Raw genomic sequence first — 17,522 nt, 5'->3', positions numbered from 1 at the left:
TCTTTGTACTCTCTTTACAATTGTATTAACCAGCACATTTAAATTTGCTAAATGTTATGCATTAACGCCATGTATTATTACCTTGCTCTGTGTAATCTGTTGTTACATTATAATTCCACTGTTTATTTATTTATTTAGTTATTGTTGTTTATTTTGTGCATCTGACACCTATTGCATGTCTGTCTGTCGAGGGATCCCTCCTTTGTTGCTCTTCCTGAGGTTTCGCCCATTTTTTTTTTCGTGATAAGGTTTTTCTTATGGAGTTTTTCCTCATTTGGGTCTGGGGTCTAAGGATAGAGGGTGTTGTATGTCGTATACCGTCGTATATTGTTTTATATTGTACAGATTGTAAAGCCCCTTGGGACTACCTTGTGATGTTGGGCTTTACAAATAAACTTGACTTGACCTTGACGTGTCTAAACACGCCTGTGGCAGCATCTGCTGCATGTTAGGTGGGCAGGGTCAGAGTCATCCATCTTCCTCACAGGAGTCAAAGTCTTTTCTGACAGCATGACGCAATGTAGCACAGGTGAGGAGCTAATGGATATCCACCGTCATTTGAGAGTTATAGGGAAGGTATCTTTGAACTTTATGGAACATCTGTTGTATTGGAAAACGTAAAATCGATACTATGAATCAAGAGTGAAATATTAAGATTAACTTGCCTCCAGGGCACCTTAAGCAAAATTTAGTGAAGCCAAATGCCTTGTGATGCTCCTCACCAGCAGAGAAAGGAAGGAATGCAGCTGGCTTCACAAACTCGCCATCCTCATTTAGAAAGTGTCCTGGGTTAAAGGTGAATGGTGTCTCCCATTCATTTTTGTCATACAGTACTGTTGTAAGATTCGGAAGAACTATAATTCCCTGTAGACAAAAATAGCATAAAAAACAGAGTGAACAACTCAATCTGTAGCAAAGTAATTTTTATAGGATGCTTTGAAAAATAAGTAATGAGAAATTACCTTTGGGATAGTGTATTCTCCCAACTGGATATCTCTGGTGGTTGCATGAGGTATGTTGAGAGGAACTACATTGCCCATCCTCTGGATCTCATGAATGACAGCATTAGTGTAGGGCAGATTGCCACGGTCCAGAATGGTTGGCCGTCTGGATGGTCCGATCACTTGGTCTATCTCAGCCTGGAGCTTTTCTATCAAACAAGACAAAGGAGGACAGGACAATAAAAGCAAGATATCGTGATCTTGGAAAAAGGTCATTGAGTAAGTCTGACATATATTTTGCCAGTGTGATATCATGCAGCTATGAAACTTGACATTCATTTTGTGTCTTTTTGAATTTTCACTCTACAGAACTTTGCTTTAGTTGTTGGTCAGTAAGTCCTACCTTGAACCTCTGGGTATTGTGTCATGTAGAGCAAGGCCCAGCGAAGGGTGCTGGCTGTAGTCTCACTGCCAGCAAAAAAAAGGTCCAAGACACAAATCACCAGGTTCTCCTCATAGAAGGTCATCTCACCAGTGGCAATCCCTTTGCTCTGAGAGAAAGAAACCAAAAATTGAGCGCTTGACCTGCATCTGTGATTTCTGATGTTTGTTTTTCTTTCCCTTTATATCTGTCCAAGTCGGAGAGTACTGCTGGCGTCATGTGTGGCTGCTGCTTCTCCCTCTCGTAGCCCGCCTTCCCACCCACCCCTGTATGTCTGTGTTATGTTCATCTGTCGTCTTGTTTCACACCGTTTATTGTAAAGCGACTTTGAGTACTAGAAAAGCACTATATAAGATTGATTTATTATTATTATTATTATTATTATTAAAATGCCAAGAATGTGCTACTGACTATTCAAATAAAAGTTATGCTACTTGAAAAAGAGGAATGAGAAAGTTGTTAATAATAGATGGATTATTAACAAGCCAACTGTTGTGGTCCAGACGCAAGGCGCGTCTCCGCCTGAGTCTACCGGCAGGGTTCAATCAGCGCGCTCGTTGAGAGCGCAGCTACGCACCAGAGGCTCATCGGTGATCAGCGCACTTGAAGCCAATCTGCAGCCAGCTATAAGAGAGGACGCTGACGCGCAGTCGTTGCCAGATTGTGCCACCTAGTACGGTAGTTACTCAGTAGATCGCTAGACTCTTTGGCTGTGTTTTTCTCCTGCAATTCCTATGTTGTGATTCCTGAGTCTAATTCTGTGTCTCTCTCCCCCCCGTCCTCCCAGAACCCCCGGTGCCGGTGCTTCTCGGGCTCCGTCTTCCTCGCGTCCCTTGTGTTCCCACGCTGCCTCCCGCAGAACCCCTACTCCTGGACTTGCGCTTCACCAACACGCACAAACATCCTCAAGTCATTTACATTCCTGCACACACGCACCACACTCGCCCTGCACACAAACACATAGTCTTTTACACACCCCACATCCAGGACTCTAGTTGCACCATACATATCCCGCATTTCCCTTCCCTGAATAGAAATAAACGTGCCTACGGGCTTGACCCTGCCGGACCCCTGCACTGGTTCCTTTCCAACCCACAACAGCATCATGTCATCCTTCACCATATGTTGATAAGCTCTGTTAGTTTAGCAAAGCACTAACCAGTAGGTCACCTTTAGTCCATACAATATGAGAAACAGGCTGGCCAAGATGACTGTTTTATTTGTTGTTGTTTTATTCTTCAAATTTGCCAATACTTTTTGTTTAGACCCCTACCTATGGCAAACAGATAATACTACAGCGTGACCAACAAATAAACCAACGAACGGACAGAGACAGAGCCATCGTCTATTACACACACACACACACACACACACACAATGTGCTTTGATTTGGAATGTGAACAAAACCAGTGTGTTTCCAAGGAAAACTTCATTGGATATCTTTAAGGAAATCTAATGTTGCTATGTTTATTTTGGTTTTGTTTTATTTTGGTTTTGTTTGTTTGTTTGCTTTATCCCATGCTCCGATAATCTGAAATGTGACTCCAAAATCACATCACCAGATTGATTGGTCATCAAACTCAGGACGCGAACCCGGGTCTCCCACACCACGGGTGGCTACGTGAACCAGTCGACTAAAGGTTCAGACCCGTTAGCCATGGGCTAAGCGATCCTATTCATCCGTGATCGTTACATTACTATCATGTGGTGTCGGCTGTCGGCAGTTTAACAGCAACCTGAGTGGTGAGCCTCCTCAAAAATCCTCCGCAGCAGGATAAATACGAGACACTCAAGGCTCACCCGTTGAAAGATTTTGAACTTTCTGACGCTGAGCGGGCCAGCCGGCTCTTCTCTCTACGAGGGCTCGGTGACAGTATGCCGTCTGATTTTATGGACAGGATGCTGGATCTCCTGGGAAAGGACAAACAAGCCCGACTTCCTCTACACTCAACTGTTTCTGCGACAGCTGCCTTCTCAGGTACGGGCTGCTTTAGTCAACACCGTCATCACTGACTGTCGTGCTCTGGCCGAGGAGGCTGATAAGTTTTTCCTGGCTGGTCAACAGCACTGCGCCGCCGCGTTTTTTCCTGCCCAGACATTTTCATCACTGCCTGGAAACACAGCAGTCGCCGTCGCAGCAGCAGATCCTCAACGGCGGCAGGACCATGACCGGTGTTTTTACCACGCACGCAAAGTTTGGACCGAAGGCCAAGCAGTGCCGATCTCCATGCAGTTTCAGCGCGGCAGGAAACGGCACTCAGTAGTGGCTATGTGCGTCGGCCGAACTGAAAGGCTGCTCTTCATCCAAGATACCATTTCTGGACGGCGGTTCCTGTGCGACACGGGCGCGCAGAGGAGCGTCCTGCCCGCATCGAGACTAGACATCCTGTCCTGCGGATATGCCATGGAAGCCGTTAACGGAAACCCTATCCGCACTTATGGCAGTAGGGAGTACTTGATTGGAGCTGTGTTTCGGAGTACAGCGGTTCGGTTGGGACTCTGTCACGGCAAAAATGGCCGCCCCCTCCTCGGCGCGGATCTCCTATGCGCATATGGACATAGGAGTGGATGTCAAAAACCGCCGCTTGATCGACGCTGTCACTTTCTGCTCGTATGTGTGTACTCTCAGCGGAGCGGACTCCATCAGACTGTCTAGCATGCTCTCTGCCACTGACGGTTTTCTCCGGCTTCTCGCTGAGTTCCCGGTCCTCATGCAGCCCACCTTCTCGTCTTCCACCGCCAAGCACGGAGTGGAGCACCACATCGCCACCACTGGCCCACCAGTCTATGCTCTGGCTCGGCGCCTCGACCCAGCCAACCTCACCGCCGCCAGGGAGGAGCTCGAGAATATGTAGCGTCTCGGCATTATTCGCCGCTCCAACAGCCCGTGGGCTTCACCCCTCCACATCGTCCCAAAGCCTGGTGGCGGGTGGCGCCCGTGCGGTGATTACCGCCGACTCAACAATACGACACCATCTTTTCCAAAGCCATCTTTTCCAAAGTGGACCTCGTCCGTGGCTACCATCAGGTGCCCTTTGTAGATAAATGCAATGGTGTGATGCTTAATAATGATGATTACAACGTATTGATTGGAATAAGGGATATAAGGATAGATTAATCATTGGGAAATCATATGCATAAGGAACAAGGCTTGTTACAAGGACATGAGGGGCTATAGTGGCAGTGGAAAAGTAGTGAGTATGTCAGCAGACAGAGAAATGCAGAGTAAGCTATAGGAAGAGAAGTGGGTGACAATAACAGGATAAGATGTCCCAAGAGGAAGACTGTGTCTATCCCCATAGAAGGTAAAAGAGTGAGGGGCACTAACCGTTAGAAGGAAGCGGCTACAATAATGTAAGAGGAACAACAATGGTGCTGTTGCCTTTGGGGGGAGTAGATACAGGATGTGCTGTGCTCTGTGATTTCAGAAACAGGAACAGGATCTCACGACAGCAGCTGCAGAAGGAGATCACTTGGAGTCCGGATATCATCAAGGCGGAAATGGAGTCAGATCAACGGACCAATCACAAAGAAGGCCACACATTCATGTTTAGTCAACACTTTGTATAGTATAAAGACTGGGTCAGGGAAAGAATAGTCAGTCAGACTTCGTGAACTGACACATTCTGTTGCTTGTCAGGGATAGGAAGATCTAGACCCAGAGCTCTGTATGTTTTATCCATTTACTGCTAAATAAAACGGATGGTTTTGAGACCGAATATCTTCTCCTATTGCTTTATCAACAAACACGCAGGACTACGCTCTCACATAGATGAAAATGAGTTGGTAGAATGAGATGCAGTCCAACAATTTGGTGACCCCGACGTGATAAAGACGGAGAAGTGACGGACCGACCACAGAAGTAAAAGACAACGGATAACTGCAGTGTGATGGCAACAACAGGCGGCCGCTGAAAAAACTAGGGTAAACAGACGCCTGTTTTATCGAAGTTCTGTTATTGGCTATACCAAATTGTGTGTTGTCATTATACGACAAGTGTCCTAGTTAAAGTAGATGAATAAAGCATTGAAATAAATTGTGCACGGATTTAAAGTCCCGGGGTTAGAGGCCCTTGAAAGCAACAACAGTACTGAAAAGAAGACGTGCGGGTTTAGAGACCCATGGGTTAGAGCTCTATAAAAGCAGTGCATGTCCATATAAGGGGTTTAGAGGCCCTGAGTGAGTAGGTTTAGAGACCCTTGGGGTTTAAAAGTCCCCATAAAAGCAGCGCTCACTGGTTTATGATACTTGCTGTGTTTTAACGGCAAGACGTGCGGGTTTAGAGACCCGTGGGTTAGAGTCCCATAAAAGCAGCGCATGTCCGTGTAAGGGGTTAGAGGCCCCGAGTGAGTAGGTTTAGAGACCCGTGGGGTTAAAGTCCTCATGAAAGCAGCGCTCACTGGTTTATGATATGTGCTGTGTTTTAACGGCAAGTGTGAATGTTTGATATTTTGTATGATTAAAAAGGGTGTTGTTTTATAAAACTGTGTGTAAGGGTGGTGGAAACTCAGTAGTGTCTCAGAGAGGAAGGAGGTAGTATCTCAGTGAGAAAGAATCAGCAGTGGAAACCTAACTGGTGTCAACGCAAACTGCCTGATAAAACTCACTGATTGGGTCAGTTGGTTGACTGGCCACTGAACTCTTCTCTGATTGGGTTGGTTGCTCGGAACGCAAGTGTCATACAAACCAGCTGGCTACTGAGGGAGGATAGATAACACAATGGAAGGGGAATTTGACAGGGAGTGTGAAGAATACGGAGGTTGCCCTCCCAATGTTATGTTGACCGTTAAGCAACAATGGGAAAGAACCAGGAGTCAAATTTTTGCAGGGCTCCCTAAGAACAAGCGAGACACCAAGTTTGGGGTGTATGACAGTGTATGGAAAGACTTACAAACACAGGGTAAGGTCCCCAAAGAGGAGGAAAGGAAGAGATTGATATTATACCTAGGGAAGGCAGAAAAACAAGCTAAAAAGAAAGCAGATGAACACTGGAAGGTGGAAAAATTTTCCATGTTAGTCAAAAGAAAATGGAAGAAAGAAAGACGGAGAGGAAAATGAACAGAGAAGAGCCCACTTACACAACATGACCTTAGCTTGCATGGCAGTAGAAATGAATCAAAAACACTCAGAAATAACCAAAGAAAAAGATAAAGGAAATGAAAAAACAGAATCATCGGCGCCAATATATCCCAAAATACCCGGAATACAACCCCCTCCTTATCCCACACCGCAAATGCCACTCATGTATGTGGAAGAAGGAGTAATGAAAATGACAGCAATAGGGGCAGAGGAGAACAGAGAGGCTAGGGAGAGGTTAGAGGAAGTAGTAACAAGGAGAATATTAGAGGTGGAGGGCCTGGTGAGGGAGGCAGCGCACAGGGTGCAGGAAGCCAGAGAAGCAAGTAGGACAATATATGAACAGACAAGCGGACAGGAAGAGATAAACCAGGCAGGAAGCTCACCCACGACAGGGCCAGAAGCACACTCCACCCATACGGGGGAGAAGCAGGACAATGGAGGATACAGAGTCAGGGGGTTGAAGCAATGGATGGGTTCCAGGAGAGACAGCTCAGAGAAAAAAGAGAGGAAGTGAATAGGGCAGAAGGTCACGAGGAGGGATCGGAGACATGTATAGATGCAGGGAGTATGAGGAGTGATGAGGAAGACAAAGACACATACCCAGTCACACTTACAGGAGCACTAACCATGCACAACCGGACTGGTATAGCGCCCCGTGCTGACCACAGGCATAGACACCAGCTTAGGGACAGAGAACAGATACAACCACCCGCTAGATATCGTCAATTGCCACTGATATATAAAGGACCCCAAACGGGGGATGTGTATCAACCATCCTCATTCACAGACATGAATTGCATCCTGGATAAAATGCCCCCTCCCACTGAGGGAGGAATGGAGAAATTTTGCCAACACACCTTGGGACACAAATTAGCTATGGGAGATTGGAGAGCATTATTGGGAAAACAACTAGCTATGTGGGAAATACAGCAGATTGAGGCTGCGGCAGGCACTAGTTCTCTACCAGATTCAGAACCATTTACCAGAGAAGCCACAGCTGTGGGAAGGGCAATGAGGGATAAATTCCCCATTCCTCCTGGAGCAATGCATTCACTGACCTTTTCCATGAAAGACGGAGAAGACATGTCAGCATTTTTAGGCAGATGCAAAGGCATATGGACAGACACCGCAGGAAGCCATCCAGGTTCAGGACAGTTACAGACCACACTGTTTAGAAAAGCTGTTATGGCTGGAATGCCCAAAGCAGTACAAGATGCCATGGAGGGCAATCCAGACATCCCAGGCTGCTCGACTGAGCAATGGGAAAAACATCTTATTCATCATATGAAAAGACACAAGGCTACACAGGATGAGGATAGACAGAGCACAGAGTCAGCCCAGGTGCAGCTCCTAAAGCTCCAATTGGATGAGGCAAGGAAAAAGGTAAACGATGCTAAAAAGACAAACCAAAAGGCAGCCAATCAGATGGTTCAACAGCCGCCACCACAAAACTACACCCCAAATTTGTTCCCAGTGCCTGAATGGGTGCCTAGTTCCCCTTATGGGGGCAGACCTGTAGGAGTAACAGGAGGCATGAGAGGTAGAGGTAGGGGTCGCGGAGGACCCAGAGGTATGCCACCTACATGCTTTGGATGTAGCCAGCCTGGACACTGGAGAAGGGAGTGTCCCGTGCTGTGGGGACCCAGGGGAGGTCAAGGTCCAGTCAGCAACAGGGGTGATTATGTGTAGCCCCCGGTCCAAGGGCAGCCTCCAGTTATGGTTCCACTTCTTAAAGCCCTTCATGCAGCAGCAGCTCCACCGCAGGGACAATATCCCCACACCATGCAGGGTGGTCAGGGGTATGAGTACTGAAGGGGCCCGGGAACTCAAGGACAGGTGGGGCTGGCAGAACCCTACCTGCAAATAAGGGTAATGGACATGGATCTGCCTTTCCTAGTTGACACAGGTGCAAGATTTTCCACTATCACGTGCGCCATGTCTCGGTCCAACCTTTCATCCTCCAGCGTCCAGCTAGTAGGGTTCTCGGGTAAACCAGAAAATCTGCCGTTGACGACACCTCTGACTACCACGGTGGCAGGACAGACTTTTTTACATCAATACATTTCATCACCAGCGTGCCCAATCAATTTGATGGGGCGGGATGTGTTGGTGAGGTGCGGGGCATCAGTCATGTGTGGGCCAGAGGGACTGGTAGTGACTTTTCCCAATGGGTATTCTGTTCTCTGTTCTCTGTCAATGATCTTGTCCAGCTCTCAAATGTTGTTGTCAGCTGATGTTTCACCCACGGCTGAAGGACTCTGGGCAGATATATACTGGGGACTCCTAGAACCTGAAAGCAAGCAAAGCAAAGGCATACAGACTTTGTATCATCAGTGGCGGCCATGGGTCCAAATGCTACATCCCTACTCCCCTCCAACCGACCCTCTCCATGTTACTCTGTACTATGATAGGGACGGGGATGAAATTTATCAGCAAACTTTTTACAATGATATTGAAGGGACACAGTGGGAAGTATTGTCTAGTTGTATTCTAGTGGGGAATGAAGGTGTGGCAGCTGCTGTTGAATTGACACCAGAACAATTTGAGTGGTATGAGATGTCTGAAGAGGCAGTGCCCCATATGACCTTAGCAGTACATGTTAAACACCAGGCTAGAGATCTTGGGTCGATGTGCAAGCGTCTGATGGCACTGACAGACTGGGTTTGGACCCAACTCCCTGAATTATAGTACTCTCCATCTGAAAAAGCTTACAGGATCATGCACAAGATGGCTGACAAAGTGCTGTTAGAATACAGACAAATAGAGAGATTTCATGGCAGAGAGAAGGCTGATCATTCTGACGCCGCAAGCATGACAGTGAAAGACATGCTCTCATTCCTGGGGTTGACGGGCTACAGCAGACAGTTCATAGCATCATATGGGGAACTCATACACCCCTTAAGGGCCATGGTCAATGAGCAGGGGATGAGAAATTTGCCCGCATGCTTACAATGGACCACTGAAGCAGAGAACTTCATTTCCCTCAAACAGGCTCTCACAGACGCTGCCATATACAGTAAATGGTGTTCTTTTTCAGAAAAAAGGGGGAGGTAGGCAGGTGATGATGTATGCAAGTGTGACACTCGATCCAACAGAAGATAGACACCCACCATGCACAAGACATAAAGCAGGGGTAGCAAAAATTCTGCAAAAAGTAGCACAAATAGTCACGGGACATGCTCTAACAGTCCTGACAACACACAGCATAGTGGCCTATGTGAACTCAGCAGCCTTAACCATGACAAAATTAAGACAGACAAGGTTGGAAAAAAATCCTCAATGCACCGCACATAACGTTCACACACGAGGGACTCAACATGGCAGGCAGCATGGGGGAAGGTGAGCCACATGTGTGTGAAGAAAGAGTACAGAAAGATGTTAAGGTCAGAGCAGATTTACGGGCAAAACCCTTAGCTGACCCAGAGGAAGTGCTGTTCACAGATGGGTGTTGCTACAGACATCCCACTGAGGGACTGAAGGCAGCATATGCAGTGGTAAGACAAACAGAGGAAGGGCTTGAGGAGGTAGTGACAGGGGGAGTAATAGGAAAAGAATCAGCGCAGCTAGCTGAATTACAGGGAATGATAGCAGCATTAGAATGGGCAGAAGGGAAAAAAGTAAACATCTTCACAGACTCGGCATACGTGGTAGGAGCGATACAGGTGGAGCTCAGTCAGTGGATCAGAGCAGGATTTTTGACAGCAGCAAAAAACCCAATCAAACATGAGAAAGACATCAAGAGACTGGTAAAAGCCCTAATGAAACCAACAGAGGTAGCAGTAATAAAGTGCAGAGGTCACGACAAAACTGAAACAATGATAGCAAAAGGAAATCAGGAGGCAGACTCTGCAGCTAAAAGGGCAGCAGGTTACACAGCCCAATACATGATGATGCAGGTGGGAAAAACGGTGTATGATTTACTACCTGCCTGCGGTGTAAATATGTTAATAAAGGAACAACAGAAAGCCTCTCCTCAAGAGTTCACAGTTTGGAAAGAGAGAGGGGCAACGGAATCCGAAGGAGTGTGGAGGTCACCGGACGGCCGACCTGTGTTACCCCCAGGGTGGATGGCTTCCGTGTTACAGGAGGCACAAGGGCTAACACATTGTGGAAAGGCACAGATGCAGAGACATCTGACCCATTGGTGGCATCCATTTTTGCCCGCAATGATTGTGAACTGTATCAGGGAATGTAAAATATGTACGGAATACAATATCAGGGCTACAGTAAAGCCACACGAGGGAACATTTCCTTTGCCAAAAATGCCAGGTCAAGAAATCATAATTGATTACACTGACATGTTGGAAAGAGTAAATGGGTATAGGTACCTCCTGGTCGTCGTGGATGCATACACTAGTTGGCCAGAAGCAATACCTGCTAAAAAGGAAGATGCCAAAACGGTAATCAAATTCCCAATCAACCAATACATACCAACGCATGGGTTTCCAAAAAGAATCAGGTCAGATAATGGCACACATTTTAAGAACAAAGACCTGCAGGCAGTAGAAGAGGCCCTAGGACTGAAACATGCGTTTGGAACAGTGTATCACCCCCAATCACAGGGAAAGGTGGAGAGAATGAATCAGTCCATTAAAGGAAAAATAGGAAAAGTGTGTGCTCAAACAAAAATGAGTTGGGTGGATGCCCTACCCCTAGCTCTAACGTCAATTAGGAGCTCAGTAAACTCCATCACAGGTTACACTCCATATGAGTTGACAACAGGGCAGCAGTTCCCGGGACCGGAGCTGGAATCCCAACAACGGAAAAGGAAAGAGATCCGCTGAAGTATAAACCTTACTATGACCAACTAACAGCTTTGGTGTCAGCTTTCTCAAAACAGGTTGCAACAGCAGAGGGGAACCTAAAGGGTCAGACACCACCCACCACGGACTGGGTTCTGCTAAAGGTGATCAAGAGGAAGTGGTCGGAGCCAAGGTGGACAGGGCCCTACAAGGTGGTTGAGAGGACATCACACGCCGTCCGACTACAGGGCAAAGGAGACAGCTGGTACCACTGGAGCCAGTGTGCAGCAGCGCATTCACCCGCTAGGACACTGGAACAGATAAGAAACACCACAGTTGACTCTGAATAAGTGTAAAGACACGAGCCACTATCTGTGGCGACAGTTATTATAGCTATCAATTTTGTATAAGATTTATAGTAACTGGCTTTGCATATACTCAGGCAAGCCACAATATACTCAAGATTGGAATGAAGAATTTTGCCAGGTGCGGAAAGAATGTTCTGATGTTACTATAGAAGGTCAAAAGCTCTCCCAGAAAAGGTTTTTCTAGGATACAAGGTACTGATAACCAGAACACAAGAAGGTTTTGCTTGCTAAGAATTTTTTGATATATGTTGATTAAGATGTTTGAGGGAACGGGAAAACCCCACCAAGCCAAATGGTGGTAGTTGGGAGTGTGCGGGATCATTTCTATAGTAATAGTTACTCCAATATTGATATGGGAATCATCCATCAGAGACAGATACACAGATCAAAACCAACACCACAACAGAACAAAGAGGCTGAATGTGATGTTTGAATCCGATTGGTTGGTTGGTCTAATTTTCAATGAGACCAAAAGGGGGACTTGTAGATAAATGCAATGGTGTGATGCTTAATAATGATGATTACAACGTATTGATTGGAATAAGGGATATAAGGATAGATTAATCATTGGGAAATCATATGCATAAGGAACAAGGCTTGTTACAAGGACATGAGGGGCTATAGTGGCAGTGGAAAAGTAGTGAGTATGTCAGCAGACAGAGAAATGCAGAGTAAGCTATAGGAAGAGAAGTGGGTGACAATAACAGGATAAGATGTCCCAAGAGGAAGATTGTGTCTATCCCCATAGAAGGTAAAAGAGTGAGGGGCACTAACTGTTAGAAGGAAGCGGCTACAATAATGTAAGAGGAACAACAATGGTGCTGTTGCCTTTGGGGGGAGTAGATACAGGATGTGCTGTGCTCTGTGGTTTCAGAAACAGGAACAGGATCTCACGACAGCAGCTGCAGAAGGAGATCACTTGGAGTCCGGATATCATCAAGGCGGAAATGGAGTCAGATCAACGGACCAATCACAAAGAAGACCACACATTCATGTTTAGTCAACACGTTGTATAGTATAAAGACTGGGTCAGGGAAAGAATAGTCAGTCAGACTTCGTTAACTGACACACTCTGTTGCTTGTCAGGGATAGGAAGATCTAGACCCAGAGCTCTGTATGCTTTATCCATTTACTGCTAAATAAAACGAATGGTTTTGAGACCGAATATCTTCTCCTATTGCTTTATCAACAAACACACAGGACTACGCTCTCACATAGATGAAAATGAGTTGGTAGAGTGAGCTACAGTCCAACACCTTCCACCCGCTGGATGTCCCCAAAACAGCGGTGATCACCCCATTTGGGCTGCTCGAGTTCCTTCGCATGCCTTTTAGCCTCAAGAACGCCGCACCAGACATTAGCGCCTCATGGATTCGGTGCTACGGGACCTGCCTTTTGGTTTCGTCTATCTAGACGGCATCCTCGTCACCAGCACCTCCGAAGCGGAACACCTGTCCCACCTCCGGACTCTTTTCGAGCGGCTCAGCCAGCACGGGCTGATCGTCAATCCAGCCAAGTGCCAGTTTGGGCTGACAACCATCGACTTCCTCAGTCACCAAAGACGCGGGGCGGTACTCCTCCCTTCAAAGGTGTGTGTGTGTGTGTGTGGGGGGGGCGGGGTAAGATTAAGGCAAGGCAAGGCAAGTTTATTTGTATAACACCTTATCATCGCAGAGGTCATTCAAAGTACATCTTACCCAATTACCTAATTTCCCCTCGGGGATGAATAAAGTATTGTGACGTGATCAAATAATGGACTCCTCAGCCAACCTTTAAGAGTTAACCAGCAAGCTTTTAATGACCGTAAGACAAGCCAGTGATAATAGACACAAGTTTGTATTGGTCTCATCTTCTTCTCTTTTCTTGGCCACAGAACCGACCTTACCTATCTGCCTACTCTTTACACTCATGATGGGAAATAGTCAACCCAGTCGCACGGACTTTAATCTATCAGATCGTGATAACATCACCATTATGACCTGATTTACGTGATGTGGTCACGATCTGGTAGAACCCTAGCCCTAACCCTAACCCTAACCCTAACCTCATTAGTCGGCGAGTCGTGACCACATCACGTAAATCAGGTCATAATCGTGATGGTATCACGATCTGATAGATTAACGAAAGTCCGTGGGACTGGGTAGGAAATAGCATGCTGTCCAATACAACTTCTCTAATAACGCCCCCATTACCTTCCACAACATTTGTAACAAATATGCCCGTTTTTAACATGTTCAATATAACACAAAACATTAACACTATTCAGCTGCATTGTGGGTAATATGCAAATGAACCCCCTGACTTACAGCAGGAACACTCCAATAGAATTCGCCACACTGCCCCCTTCCTTGAAAGACCAACGTCCCATTGGCCTAACCCAAATCCCACGTGGATGGGTCCATCCACCATGAGGGTTTCTTCCGCCGAGCACCTCTCCCATCCCGGGCTGCTCCTTGCGGCGGGCTGCTGATGGATGATGGGGGCGGCTCTGTATCCGCTGGGTCCCAGCCCCCACCCTTGACGTCACCGCTGTTTCCGTTCCTGGCCAGGGAGGGCAGCTCTCTAAACCCAGTGTCCCCGCCCATCCCTGGCCCAAAACAAGGTCCTCTGGTGGTATCTCCTTGCTGACATCCCGGGAGGTTGGCTGTGATCCAGCAGTGCCCTTACCCCCTCCCTGGACCCCGGTAGCCTGGTCTACAGAGGAAGACGGGTCTGGCACCCCACCTCCTCCCACCGCACTTTCAGTCCCGGCTTGGTCGCTGTCCCGGCTGAAGTAAGGTGCGAGGCGATCTTGGTGAAGGATGACTATCCGAAGGCGGCTGTGCAGCTTCACACTGTAGGTAACCTCTGAGATCCTCTTCAGGACGAGGCAGGGCCCCTCCCTCCTATAGAAGTTCGAAAACCCGAGGAAGCTCTGCAATTCCTTCCAGGATGTGGGATCGGGCCAGTCCACCACGGCCTGGATCTTGCGGGGGTCGGCCCGGGTCTGTCCCTTCTCAACGACGAGGCCCAGGTAGTCAACGGAAGGAGAATGGAACCGGCACTTCTCTGCCTTGACGAAGAGCCGGTTCCGGAGGAGACGTTCGAGTACCCGGCGGACATGCTGGACATGTTCCTCGAGGGTCCTGGAGAAGATGATTATGTCATCGAGGTAGACCACAACGAACTCGTTGAGCATGTCGCAGAGAATGTCATTCATGAGAGCCTGGAATACCGTCGGGGCGTTGGTGAGGCCGAACCGCATGACCAGGTACTCATAATGACCCCGGGGCGTCTTAAAGGCTGTCTTCCACTCGTCCCCCTTCCGGATCCGGACCAGATGATAGACACACCAGAGGTCCAGCTTAGTGAAGACATTAGCTTGGGTGAGGGGCTCAAGCGTGGAACTCATGAAGGGAAGGAGGTACTTGTTCTTGATGGTTATCTCATTGAGTTGGCGATAGTCAATGCATGGTCGGAGGCCCCCGTCCTTCTTCTTCACGAAAAAGAATCCAGCGGCCACCTGGGAGGACGAGGAACGAATGAGCCCCGCTGCCAAGGACTCGGAGATGTACTCGTCCATTGCAGCCTTCTCGGGATGGTCAGACTGTACAGACGACTGCTTGGAAGGGGTGCCCCAGAGCGGAGGTCGATAGCACAGTCATACGGCCGATGAGGAGGAAGAGATTGGGCTGGGGTCTTGCTGAAAACCTCCCCTAGATCATGGTACTTGGGGGAAACAGAGGAGAGGTCGGGAGGAGGGGCACCAGGGGCACGTCGGGGGGACGGACCGGGAGCAGCCTGGAGACATTGGGCATGACAGGAGGAGCTCCACTCCATGATGGTACCGGAGGCCCAGGCGATGTGTGGCTCATGCTGCACGAACCAGGGGCGCCCTAGGATCACAGGGACTAACGGGGACTGGATAACGAAGAACCGAAGTCTCTCCACATTGTTCCCGGCTATGGTGAGAGAGACAGGGTGGGTGCGTTGGGTGACGCTGGCCAGGTAGCGCTCGTCCAGCGTGAAGGCCTCCATGGGCCTCTCCAGTGTCTCTAGCGGGATGTTGGCCTTGGCAGCAAACTCTGAGTCCAGGAAACATTCATCAGCTCTCGAGTCGAGGAGTGCACCCACCATGAGCCGCTGGTCAGCGCAGGCCAGGGTATCGCTAACCAGATGGTTCTGTGGGGCAGGACGGTGGAAACAGGAATGGCGGCTCACTAGGATCTCCCGGGGTCCCAGTGAGCCTAGTCTTTTTGGCCGAGTGGGGCAACTGCTGATCAGATGCCCCTTCTGGCCGCAGTAGAGGCACTGACCCGCCTTGAACCGGGCCTCCCGTGCGCCCCAGCTGCATAGGTTCCTCCCCCGTCGTGGTCTGGGGCGCGGAGGGAGAAACGGCCACAGGGAACGTGGGGCGAGCAGGAGTAGGGGTCCTGTCAGGAGTGTTTGACAACTGGGGAAATAACGGGGATCCACGCAGGGCTCGCTCGCGCCTCCTCTCCCGGAGGCGTCCATCGATGCGGATGGCGAGCTTGATCAGGTCATCAAGGGAGGTGGGCTCCTCCCGGGTGGCTAGCTGGTCCTTGACAGCCTCGCTGAGACCTCTCCGGAAGGTGACCCGAAGTGACTGGTCGTTCCAGCCGTTCTCAGCTGCGGCCAGCCTGAACTCCACTGAGTAGTCCGTGACACTGCCACTGCCCTGCTGGATACTGCTCAGCCGAGCACCAGGGTCCTGGCCACAGACTGGATGGTGGAATACCTTCCGTAGTTCCTCCACAACGTCCTCGTAGGTGAAGCAGAAACTGGCCCTCATGGACCAGGAAGCAGTGGCCCACTGAGCTGCTCGGCGTGTGAGCAGGTTAGTCACGTACGCGACACGGGCAGCATCGTGAACAGGCTAGGTTGGTGCGTGAAGACCAGCTCACACTAAATGATGAACATGGCACAGGTATCGAAGTTGCCATCAAATGGTCGTGGACTGGAGAGGCAGGGCTCCCGGGGAACTGGGTTGAGCCCCACAGGGTTGACTGGGGCAGTGGGCCCAAGGGGCGGGTTACCCACGACTCCAGGAGCAGGCTGGCCCGGCGGCTGGGTGGCGAGAGCCGCCGTGATGGTCTGCAACTGCCTGCTAGCCCGTTAGGTTATCCACAGAGGCCTGGAGGGGCTGGACCCGAGTCTGGAGATCCCTCACAGCGACAGAGGCCGCCTCTAACTGCTGGGTGTGGGAGTTGGTCAGGCGGATCTGTTCGATGAGAGCTGCTTGAACCGGACTGGTCGGTACGCTCTCTGTGCCGGCTGGGGTCGTCATGGCCAGTTCGTACTGTTAGGGTTTGTGGAAGACCCCAAGCGCACGACACCAAGCAGAGATAGAGTTCGCCGAAACTGGCGTACTTTATGAACAGTTCATACAAAGGTCTGACGGGACAACATGCACGGCAACGAAAAGAGTCCGGCGAGTCGCTTTGTGGGTAGTCACCAACAAACAGAGAAAATACGGGAAAACTCACGGGTAATCCAAATTGCGGACGCGGCAGGATGATTCCGCAGGGAAAAAACTCCGCAGAGAAAATAGCAAATCCACGGGTTGAGATAAACTAGGAGAGAATACACAGGGAGGGAAGCGTAACCACTTCAACGAGGATGTTATGGCACGAACTGGAGACGGGCTCCGGGAGACCAGCAGACTTAAGCCCAGCCCTGACGACTAAGCCCAGCCCTGACGAGCTGATTGGCTGCAGGCACGGGATGGGCGAGCCGTAACACAATTTCCTCCATTACATTTCTAATTGTTGCAGAAATACTTTCTTTAAAGATTTTGAATAGCCCCGATATATTTCAGAGAGAAATTCGAATTTCCCAGTTAGCAGATGATACAGCGCTTTTTCTGAAAGATAAACACCAAATTGAACTGACTATACAACTGATTGATGAATTATCTACAGCTTCAGGATTGCATCTTAACTTCAGGAAA

At 48.9% G+C, this 17,522-nt stretch overlaps 1 protein-coding gene across 1 annotated transcript in view; it reads right to left on the bottom strand.

Moving 5' to 3' along the window:
• The window catches only part of LOC130130553 (cytochrome P450 2J2-like), a 60,106-nt gene that overhangs the window by 12,530 nt on the left and 30,054 nt on the right, over positions 1-17,522 (bottom strand). The window contains exons 6-8 of the mRNA XM_056300262.1: positions 1,345-1,492; positions 963-1,150; positions 723-864 (exon numbers count right to left, since the gene is read on the bottom strand). Coding sequence (XP_056156237.1) covers positions 723-864; positions 963-1,150; positions 1,345-1,492 — 478 coding nt within the window. The remainder of the gene's footprint in view (positions 1-722; positions 865-962; positions 1,151-1,344; positions 1,493-17,522) is intronic.

Source organism: Lampris incognitus, chromosome 2, assembly GCF_029633865.1.
Source record: "Lampris incognitus isolate fLamInc1 chromosome 2, fLamInc1.hap2, whole genome shotgun sequence".
Classification (NCBI taxonomy): domain Eukaryota; kingdom Metazoa; phylum Chordata; class Actinopteri; order Lampriformes; family Lampridae; genus Lampris; species Lampris incognitus.
Note: the sequence above shows the minus strand (reverse complement) of the source record. Positions and strands in the feature narration are given on the sequence as shown.